Raw genomic sequence first — 10,927 nt, 5'->3', positions numbered from 1 at the left:
AGTGGCCAGCCTCTTCAGTCCTTTCCTCCCACAGCTGGCCAAGAGCAGGAAGCTGGGAACTGGACCAGGGAGGGGAACCTGGAGGGGCTGTTCCCTGGGTTCCCTCCTACACTGGAATTCCCCCACCTCAGCCCAGCTACCGTCCCCTCCCCTCACCTGCACCACGGCAGAGCCTTGACCTCACCCCTGTGCCTGTCCCCTCCCCACAACCAGGGAACTTTGTGAAAATGTAGATCACTGCAGCCCACCCAGCTCAGTTGCTTTTGTGACCCCTGTTGGGTCTTAGCAGGAGGACTCGTGTGTCCCCACTGGCCCTGGGTTGTGGTCATGACCCTTACCAGGGTCCTGCTCCTGTGGCTCCAGGACCTTGACACATGCTGTCCTCAGCTCCTGGTCTGGCTGACACATGTCCGTCCACGCTCTGGCGGCCCCCTGTGCCAGCTTCTGCATGACTTGTCTAAGTCCTCTGTCCACCACTGGGCTGGGGGCTCCTGAGGGTGTGCAGGGGCGGAGTCTCCCTTGTTCACCACTTGGCCAAGTGCCCAGCAGAGGCACCCAGCACCCCCTCCCCCACCATAGTGGGGCAGTGGGCGCAGGTGCGGATGGAGCCCTGGGCCTCTGGAGCCAGGCAGGGGACTTCTCTGTCCTGGGGCTTCCCTCTCTCAAGTACCCGAGTACCTGCCCCCAGGCCAAAGCACAGGAGAGGTGGCATCTCCACAGGGAGCCCCTCACCCCGTAGGCGGTAATCACTGCCCACACACCGGAGGGTGGCAACTGGAGGGCTCTGAACACAGCTTGGATTCTCTTGTTTGGTGGGGGTCTCTGTGCGGGCCTCATCCTGGCTTGTGTCTTAATCCCCATGAAGCCTACCCACCACCAAGTTTGGGGTGGGCACTCTGAGTGAGCAGAGCCAGCTGAGGCAGGCATGGGGGGGTCTCTGACCCACCCCTTTAGGGACCTTCAGCTGAGCCTGCGGCCTGGATCCTGGAGGGGCTGCTAAACAGGGATGGAGCAGGCAGACCCTGCGTATGGGGTGTTCACAGGCCCTGTGCCTCCAAAGCTCTGCTCCTTCAGCCCTCAGCCCCAGCACCATGGTGGCAGTGACTTGCTCCAGGCCGGGGGGCTGCACAGCCACCCAGCTCCGGGCACAGGGCAAATTTGCCAGAGGAGCTAGGGGGAGAGAAGACAGCTCAGTTATCATGGGGATGGGCTGAGGACCCCTCTGGACCATATGAGGATCTTTAACCACCAAGGTGACCCCTAGCTCTGGAAAGGACCGTGCTCACTGGAGGAGAAGCAAGGTGCCATTGGTTTTTGACCCTGTGGAGGAGCTGCGAGGTCACCCAGGGAGAGGGTCTGGGCTTGGGGGGCGAGAGGCGGGAAACGGGGAATGCGGCTTGAGCATTTCCTGAGGGCATGGCCTGGCGACCTCGACGCCAGCGCCGAGCTGAGCAGTCTGCACCCTGGAGCATTTGTTGACCGGCTGCATGACCCGCGCGCCTCGCAGAGGGGAATGCAGGGGCGTCGGAGGGGCGCAGCGCCCCCTGCAGCCGGCGTGGAGGCGGTAGGAGCGGCGCGGAGAGGGGGAGATTCCCGGAGGAGGTGGGGGGCGCGCAGTAGGGGCTGGGCCCCCGCTCTGGCCCCAGGGCCGCGCCACCTGGCGTGGAGGCCGAGCCCTGATCAGAGCAGGAGGCGGCATCTCCTCTGGGACTGCGAGGAGCGCGGCGGTGGCGCACTGATGGGAGGGGACCACACGGCAACCTCGGGGCGCCCCACCCCCGGTTTCTGACACCCGGCAGGAGCCCAGGCGGAGGAGGGGAGGCAGCTTTGCGGCGCCGGCGCCCGCCTCGCCGACTCACGCGGAGGTGTGAGCGGGGCCCCCGCGGCCCGCGCTGACCCCGAGGCCCCGTGCCCCCGCCGCCCGCGTACCCTGGCAGGCGCGCGCCGGGCCTGGGCGCTGGCAGGCGACGCCCTCTGCCGCCTTTAAAGCCTGGGGCGCCCCCGGACCCCCCCCCCGGCCCCACCCCGCGGTGCGGCCCCGCCCCCTCATGCATATGCAGGTGCGCGGGTGACGAATGGGCGAGCGAGCTGTCAGTCTCGTTCCGAACTTGTTGGCTGCGGTGCCGGGAGCGCGGGCGCGCAGAGCTGAGGCAGGGACCCGCTGCCTTCACCGCCGCCGCCGTCGCCGCCGGGTGGGAGCCGGGCCGGGCAGCCGGAGCGCGGCCGCCAGCGAGCCGGAGCTGCCGCCGCCCCTGCACGCCCGCCGCCCAGGCCCGCGCGCCGCGGCGCTGCGCTCGACCCCGCCCGCGCCGCCGCCGCCGCCTCTGCCGCTGCCGCTGCCGCTGCCTCTGCGGGCGCTCGGAGGGCGGGCGGGCGCTGGGAGGCCGGCGCGGCGGCTGGGAGCCGGGCGCGGGCGGCGGCGGCGGGGCCGGGCAGGCGGGTCGCGGGGGCAATGAGGGCGCAGGGCCGGGGGCGCTTGCCCCGGCGGCTGCTGCTGCTGCTGGCGCTCTGGGTGCAGGTGAGCGGGGCGGCGGGGGCGGCGGGGGTCGCGGACTGGGCACACCGGGCCGCCCCTAGGGGCCGGGCGGGCACTGCCTGGGGCCGCCGTGGTTCGGAAGCCCTCGAGGCTGCGCGCGGCGGCTGGGGCTCCGGGCGGGCGCGGCTGGGTGGGGGCGGGGCGGCGGGGCCTGTTCCCCCACCCCTGGCGCCCGGCCCGCCGACCCCGGCCCGCGCCTCCCTCCGCTCTCCCGCTGCCTTATTTTTAGGCGGCGCGGCCCATGGGCTATTTCGAGCTGCAGCTGAGCGCGCTGCGGAACGTGAACGGGGAGCTGCTGAGCGGCGCCTGCTGTGACGGCGACGGCCGGACAACGCGCGCGGGGGGCTGCGGCCACGACGAGTGCGACACGTACGTGCGCGTGTGCCTTAAGGAGTACCAGGCCAAGGTGACGCCCACGGGGCCCTGCAGCTACGGCCACGGCGCCACGCCCGTGCTGGGCGGCAACTCCTTCTACCTGCCGCCGGCGGGCGCTGCGGGGGACCGAGCGCGGGCGCGGGCCCGGGCCGGCGGCGACCAAGACCCGGGCCTCGTCGTCATCCCCTTCCAGTTCGCCTGGCCGGTACGTGCGCTCCATCCCCCGTGCTCCAGCCATTCCCTCTCCCTCCGCGCCCCGGCCCCGCGCGCTTCGCGACCCCCCAACACCTGCGGCCGGGTCTGCGTGCGAGCCGCGCGCGCCCAGGCGGGGCGGGGCCGGCAGGGGGCGCGTGCTCTGGGGACTCGGTCCGCGCCTGGCCACGTGGGCGCGCCGGGGCCCCGGGGCCACCGGGAGCGGGGTCGCGGCGGGGGCTGGGCGGCGGCGTCCCGCGTGCGCGGCGGTGTGCGGCGTGTGTCTGCGTAGCCCTGCGCGTGTCTGTCTGGGTGGGGAGGCGAGGCGAGGCGCCCCGGTCCCGGGCAGGCCGCGGAGGCATGTGCGCAGCGCGTGCTGGGGCTGGTCTAGGGCAGGCCCTGACGGAGCCTCCCCGGGCCCGTGGCCAGCCTGCGCCTGCCCTGCAGTTTCCTGGATGCCTGAGGGGCACGGGCGGGCGCCGTGGGACCTAGGCCCGGGAGAGCCTAACGCCTAACGCTTATGTCGGCGGAAGCCCCCGATGCTGACCCAAGATCCTTCGGAAGCAGAGATAGTGGATCCTGGTGCTGTGACCTTCTGTGGCACTGCCCTGTTTGTGGGTTTTTTTGGTTTTGTTACTGTTTGGAGGGGCAGAAGCTGAGTCGGGGCTGTCTGGTCTCCCCTGGCAGGTGGCCAGTCAGGCAGGAGCCCTGGCCTGGGCGTGCTGGGAGGAGGGGTGGTAGGGGTCCAGTGTCACTGGGAAACAGGTACTCATCCCAGTGGGCTGGCGGGAGGGTAGTGATAGGGGGGCAGGCCCAGTGGGCCTTGGGGGCCTTACCTCATTGCCTGGAGCAGGGCCTTGCCCTGGTGACCAGAGGTCCTTCCCTGCTTGGTCGTTGTGCTGGGGTCCTGGAACTAGGTGAGTGCGGGAATGAGAGGGCCATGCAGACCTGTGATCAGGGAGTAGATGGACCTGGGAGCCAGGAAGTGGCTCCAGCCAGCAGGAGGCACAAGAGTGTGCCCACCTGGTATCCTGGGGCATGAAGAGATTGTGAGTTGAGGGCAGTCCCTGCCGAGGTCACGCCAGTTGGGCCTGCTGTGTCTGGCTCCCAGTCCTGTGCTGTACCTTTGCAGCCCTGGCTGGCGGCCTTGCCTGCTGCTCCCATCCTCACCCCTCCCTGAGCTCCCACCCGTGGAAGCTGGCCACGGTCTCCTCCGGCCGTGTCCTCAACCCCTGAGCACCCCACCGGGTATCCCTTGACCGGGGGGCCTCAGAGAGGGGAAAGTGTCCCCCAGATGGAAAAGGCAGGGGCAGGCATGGGAGGGCCCAGGCAGTTGTGAGAAGCCCAGCCCCTCGCCCCAACGGCGGCGCGGCAGGCAGGTCTGAGCAGGGCCCGCAGCCTGTCATCTGCATCTGGGCCTGAGCCAGCGTGGCCCCACATCGCTACCTGAGGATGTGTTTTCTGCTCGAGTTGGCAGCAGTGGGTGTGGGGGCAGGGAGGTCTTGGAGGAATGTGGCGGGCTATCGCGTGTCCGCCCTGGCTCTTCGCCGCGCTGGCCAGCCGGTCAGGTGTGGGATGGGACCGGGCAGGCCCTTGCCTTCCTTGGAGTCCGGGCACTGGGTTTCGGGGCCAGCTCACCTCTCTGCCTCTTGCTTCCAACCGGTTCCTCGAATGCCCCAGGAGGGGGCAGGTGGCCTGTCTCTGAGTTGGGGGCCAGGGCAGTGGCATAGCTGCGTGTTTGGGGGCAGCCCTGGTCTCCTGCCATGTGGCCTGGCTGCCGGGCGGGAGCTGTGCCGTGATGCCAGCACCCTGGTATTTGTACTCGGGCGGCGGCAGCCCGCGGCCACGCTGCCCTGGCTTGCTGAGGTCCAGCTCTGTGTGGTGAGCTGAGGTGTACTTGGCTGTGACGGGAAGGCAAGGACCGAGTTCAGGCTCCCTGGGACCTGAGGAGGGGTTTCAGCCTGGAGGCTAGGGTGGCATCCTGCCCAGGGCCGCCAAGGGACTTTTGGGCTCCTTGGAGTAAAGGGAATGAGAGGGCCTTGTGGAAGAGGAGTGGGGGAGTCTGGGCTCTGCATTCATCTCCTCTGCCCCCTGCCCCCGAGTGACTCTCCCAACCCTGTGGTCTCTGCTGTTGGCCCAGGCCTGGCTGGGTGGCCCTCTGCCCCCTGGCCTTGCTTCTTGCGGCCGGGGTCTGTGTGCTGTCTGCTCCTCATGTATCTGTGCTGGTCTCGGGCTCAGCTTCGCTCAGTGGGCGGGCCCAGGGTCTTGGATGTGGAGAGGTGGTGGACCACATGCCAGCAGGCTGCCCGGCTGCCCCTCCTCTCCTGGCTCCACCCCCAGACGTCCCCAGGAGGCCGGTGTCAGCCTGGGTTGGTCCTGGTGCCTGGCTTGTAGCTGGCAGGGTGAGGCCACATTCTCCCAGCTGCATGTGTGCACGCACCCCGGGTGCTCTGTAGGCATGGCAGGTGGTGATGGAGGTTTGGGGAGGAGTAGTGTCATGCTGGGGGCAGCAGGGAGCTTTTCTCTGGGGCCTGGTAGGTGGCAGGCCCAGGGGACACCTGCTGGCTGAGGGAGGAGCAGGGTGGTGGCAGTTGGCCGTGACCTGGGCAGCCAGGGCCCCGCCCTCAGAGGTGCAGCTGGAAGTCGTGCCTGCCTGGCTGGCCCATCTCTGGAGCCAGGAGCCCAGGAGCCTGCCTGCCAGCGAGGGTCTTTCTTGTTCTGTCTTGGCATGTGCATGCTGGGCTCCAGGGCAGCTATGCGGGGTGGCATGGCTGGAGCATGGTCCCCGTGACGGATCTGGGCTTATGAGGAGAATGGGATGGGTGAGGGCCCTGCAGATATAGGAGGTGGGCCTGGGGCTGACCCTGTGTCTATCAGCTCAGGAGGCCTGAGGTGCTGGGCCATCAGAAGGTGCTGGGGCTGAGCTTTTCTCATCTGTGAAAGGGGCACAGTGCTGCTTTTTCATTGCGGGTCTCACGAAGTCAGATGGGGCTGCTGGGCTCCCAGCTCAGGCTCTGCTTGTGCCCCCAGCCCAGCTCCTGGACCTGTCCAGTTCCTCCCCTTCCCAGCCTTCCCTCCCCTCTTCTTTGCCCCCTAGGGAGGAAGGCTCTGACAGAGCCCACCCCCTGCATCCAGCTCCCCTAGGGCTCAAGGTGGGCCAGGCTGAGGTCTGTGCCTGGGGCCACCTAAGCTGCTTGTGGCAGGTGTGAGGTTCAGCCCCACTCTGCTTCCTGTTTTTTCTGAGCTTGGGCTGGGGATGACAGGGCCCTGGCCTCCCCACCCTACCTTCAGGGGATCCTGTCTGCACACTGGGGACCACCCCTCTCCTTCCCACACCTTCCCAGTAGGGACCAGGAGAGCTGGCTGGTCTGGTATGGAACGTGGGCGTCTGGGTTCCTGTGTTGGCTGGGCATCGGTCTGCTCCTCCTGTCGTGGCCCTGGGGCCCAGAGCCCTGGGGAGAACTCAGGGCATGTCCGCCTTGTACATTGGGGGTCTGGTTCAAAGCTTTGGTATGGGGGCAGGGTGGGGCATTCAGTGCCCAGGCAACATGGGGACCATAGGAGCCAGGGAGGACTGCCCTTGGCCAGGGAGGATTGGAGAGTGGGCTGGGGGTTTGTCACTGGTCCCTGAGGGTGGGCTGAGGGGTCAAAGCTGCAGCATGATAGGAAGGCTGGGAGGTGGAGGGGTTGGGTTGGGGAGCAGGCAGCAGGCCTGGGTGGGAGGGGACTGCGGCTCTCAGGGGCCCTCCTGGGCTGCTCCATGGTATCTTTATGAGGGGAGCAAGCTAGGCCAATGAAGGGGTGCTTGTGGGGCCAGGCTTCGGCCTGAGCTGCTGGTGGTGGAGTGGGGGAAGGAAGACAAGGATCTGCAATCCTAGGCCCCAGCCAGGGTCCCCGTCCCCAGACCCCAGGCCTGAGCGGGGTCCCCGTCCCCAGACCCCAGGCCTGAGCGGGGTCCCCGTCCCCAGACCCCAGGCCTGAGCGGGGTCCCCGTCCCCAGACCCCAGGCCTGAGCGGGGTCCCCGTCCCCAGACCCCAGGCCTGAGCGGGGTCCCCGTCCCCAGACCCCAGGCCTGAGCGGGGTCCCCGTCCCCAGGTCCCAGGACTGAGCGGGGTCCCTGTCTGCAGACCCGAGGCCTGAGCGGGGTCCCTGTCCCCAGACCCCAGACCTGAGTGGGGTCACTGTCCCCAGACCACAGGCCTGAGCGGAGTCCCTGTCCTCAGACCACAGGCCTGAGCGGGATTCCTATCCCCACATCCCAGGCCTGAGCAGGGTGTGGCAGGCATCAGTTGTACCCTGGGCTTTGTGGCAGGTGCTAGCAGGCCCCGGCTGCCACCGTCTTCACAGTGGGGGGCCTGGGACCTAGAGGGGGTGTGTTGCGGAGGCGGGGTGCACCCAGGCAAGGCCCTGGCTGGTCTCTGGTGTGGAGCATGGGTGTGTGGGTTCCTGCGTGGGATGGGCTTTGGTCTGCTCCTCCTGCTGCGGCCCTGGGGCCCAGAGCCCTGGGGATAGTGTTTGCCCCCACCTCCTCTTCCCTCCCTCGGGTGACAATGGTGGCAGAGGCCTGGGCCTCTCAGAAGCTCAGGTTTCAGGAAATGTATCTGTGTTTGGAGCTCCTGGCGCCTGCAGCAAGCGCTGTGCTCCACGGGGGGCGGGAGGCTGATGTGGGAGGCCGAGGGGAAGAAACCAAGTCGGGGCGTTGGTGGGGCAGCAGGTCTAGGAGGCTGTGTTGGCCTGGACCATGCAGGGCCCTGGACCTGGGTTGCCTGAGTTTTGGGATGCTGTAGATTGGGGGTATGGTGGGCAGTGGGGTGCCGTGGACTTAGGGTGCCTGGGATTTGGAGTACCCTGGGCCATGAGGTGTGCTGGGCCATGCAGTGCCCTGGACTGGGGGTGCCCTGGACCTGTAGTGCCCTGAGCTTTGGGGTGCCCTGGACTGTGGGTATACTGGGCCATGGGGTGTACAAGGCTGTGGGGTGTACTGGATCTAGGGTGCCCTGGGCTGTGGGGTATACTGGATCTAGAGTGCCCTGGGCAGGGGGGTACTGTGTGCTTTGGGTGCCTTGGGCCTGAGGTGTCCTGGGCTTTAAGGCACTCTGGACCTTGGGGTGTGCTGGGCCATGCAGTGCTTTGGGGCTCTGGGGTACCCTTGGCTTTGGGGTGCCCTGGACCTGGGGTGCCCTGGGTCTTGGAGTATGCTGGGCCATGCAGTGCCCTGGGCTGTGGGATACTCTGGGTTTTGGGGTGCCCTGGGTCTTGGAGTATGCTGGGCCATGCAGTGCCCTGGGCTGTGGGATACTCTGGGTTTTGGGGTGCCCTGGACCTGGGGTACCCTGGGCTTTGAGGTGCCCTGGCCTGGGGTGGAACATCTATCGCCTTGTCTGCCTGTCCTCTGACTTGTGCCACTGCTGTTTCCCCTGCCCGGGGACCGGAGGAGGGGTTTAGACTTAGCCTTGAGGGTTCGGGCTGGGGAGGAGGCAATCAGATGGTGGGAGATGAAGTTGGGCTGGGGGTCTGCTTGTGCGGTGGGGGTGGGTCAGGCCGGGCGCTGCAGGGAGAGGCTTAGCTGGGCCCTCAGGGATGAAGCCCTTTCCCCTTTGGCCTCCAGAGACTGGGCAGGGTCATAGCCCTGCTACGCTGGCCTTGAGGGAGGGCCTGGGTTCCTCTCGCTGCTTGCTGGGGAACCTGGGCAGGTGATGGGTCTCTGACCTGTCCCCAGACCCCCAGCCCACCCATTGCCTATTGCCCCTGCCAGCGCCAGGCCCACATCCCCACAGGTCCCAGCCCCATTCCTAGAAGGGCAACATGCCCCCCAACCCCCGCCCAATCCAGGCCCTATTGTCCCTCCTGTGTTCTAGGGGTTTGGTGTTGACAAAACTCTGTCCCAGACCATGGCCCGCCAGACAGGAAGGACAGGGGTGAGAGGTTGCCATTCGCAGAGGAGGCAACTGAGTCCTGGAAGGATGGGGGTGAGAGGTTGCTATTCACAGAGGAGGCAAATGAGTCCTGGAGGCTGGCCCCTAGGGAAGAAGGGGAGCTGGGAGGGCTGGCAGGTGGGGTGAGACAGGTACCGCCCCGTCAGCTGGCTCAGGTCCACTCTGGATGACTTCCTGCCATCCAGGTGTAGGGACCCCAGCTGGCGGGCGGTGAGGCCCTCTCGGCGGGCGGGCAGGCACACATCCCTGCGGGAGCAGGTAACCGGAGCCCTGGGCTCAGGCGAAGGTGGCAGTAATCTTACCTGAGTGGCTGGCATGAGGTTTCCTGGGAGTCGAGAGGAGCTCCCTGCTGGCCCTGAAGCCCAGGTGTGGCTGTGCCGGGAGACCGGGAGACCTGGCTTTCCTCTGCCTGCCCCGTGGCCAGAGCTGCTCTCAGACCCACGCTGGCCCCATCCTCTGACCTCACTATTGCTGCTTCCTGGTCCTGCTGGTTCCTGTCCAGCGGCTAGAGTGGCTGTTAAAGCCTGGTGGGTCCCAGTCCTCACTCAGACCCCCAACAACAGACCTCACTCAGACCCCCAACAACAGACCTCACTCAGACCCCTAATAGACCTCACTCAGACCCCCAACAACAGACCTCACTCAGACCCCTAATAGACCTCACTCAGACCCCCAACAACAGACCTCACTCAGACCCCCAACAGACCTCACTCAGACCCCCAACAACAGACCTCACTCAGACCCCCAACAACAGACCTCACTCAGACCCCTAATAGACCTCACTCAGACCCCCAACAACAGACCTCACTCAGACCCCTAATAGACCTCACTCAGACCCCCAAAAACAGACCTCACTCAGACCCCCAACAGACCTCACTCAGACCCCCAACAACAGACCTCACTCAGACCCCCAACAACAGACCTCACTCAGACCCCTAATAGATCTCACTCAGACCCCCAAAAACAGACCTCACTCAGACCCCCAACAGACCTCACTCAGACCCCCAACAACAGACCTCACTCAGACCCCCAACAACAGACCTCACTCAGACCCCCAACAGACCTCACTCAGACCCCCAACAACAGACCTCACTCAGACCCCCAACAGACCTCACTCAGACCCCCAGCAGTCACCCACTTCGCTTAGCCTCAGGAAGGAAGTCCGTGCTGGGGTCTGGATCTGTGGTATGACCCCACTGTCCCCGTGGGCTATGCGTTCTCAGCCCCTGGGCCTCCTTGTGGGCTCTGCCATGCAGCTCCTTCACTTCCTCATGCCCTGCAGCCTCAATCCCAATGCCACCTGTTCAAAGCCTGGCCTGGCCTTTTTTTTTTTTTTTTTTTGAGATGGAGTTTCGCCCTCGTTCCCCAGGCTGGAGTGCAATGGTGCGATCTCGGCTCGCTGCAACCTCTGCCTCCTGGGTTCAGGTGATTCTCCTGCCTCAGCCTCCGGAGTAGCTGGGATTACAGACACCTGCTACCATGGCTGGCTAATTTTTGTATTTTTAGTAGAGATGAGGATTAACCATGTTGACCAGACTAGTCTCGAACTCCTGATTTCAGGTGATCTGCCTGCCTCGGCCTCTTAAAGTGCTGGGATTACAGGCGTGAGCCACTGTGACCCATTGGCCTGGCCTTATTAGAACAACAGCCCCTGCCCCCTGCTGCTTTCCCTGAGCCCTGCTGGCTATAGGTTGCCGTCCTTGGTGGCAGAGGCATGCCTGCTGCACACTTGATGTGAACGAAGGAAGGAAGGAACGAAGGAAAGAGCCAAACGCCAGACGCCTGGGAAGCGGCTGGCTGCTCCAGCTGTTACCAGGGATGGGGAAGGGCTTGGCCAGGTGCAGCTGCGAGGGTGGTGCTCCAGGCAGACAGGTGGACAGGCTGGGG

The 10,927-nt window shown here is 66.1% G+C and overlaps 1 protein-coding gene across 3 annotated transcripts in view; it reads left to right on the top strand.

The window, feature by feature from the left end:
* Positions 1-2,092: 2,092 nt before the first annotated feature.
* Positions 2,093-10,927, top strand: part of JAG2 (jagged canonical Notch ligand 2) — a 28,465-nt gene continuing 19,630 nt past the window's right edge. For 2 of the 3 annotated variants that reach the window (XM_054448664.2, XM_054448663.2), the window contains exons 1-2: positions 2,093-2,518; positions 2,766-3,116. In XM_054448664.2, the coding sequence (XP_054304639.1) occupies positions 2,453-2,518; positions 2,766-3,116 (417 nt within the window). In that variant the 5' untranslated portion in view covers positions 2,093-2,452. Of the gene's footprint in view, positions 2,519-2,765; positions 3,117-3,396; positions 3,718-10,927 lie in introns of those variants that run through there. The other variant, XM_063652097.1, reaches the window with a different exon arrangement.

This window comes from Pongo pygmaeus, chromosome 15 (assembly GCF_028885625.2).
Source record: "Pongo pygmaeus isolate AG05252 chromosome 15, NHGRI_mPonPyg2-v2.0_pri, whole genome shotgun sequence".
Lineage (NCBI taxonomy): Eukaryota > Metazoa > Chordata > Mammalia > Primates > Hominidae > Pongo > Pongo pygmaeus.
Note: the sequence above shows the minus strand (reverse complement) of the source record. Positions and strands in the feature narration are given on the sequence as shown.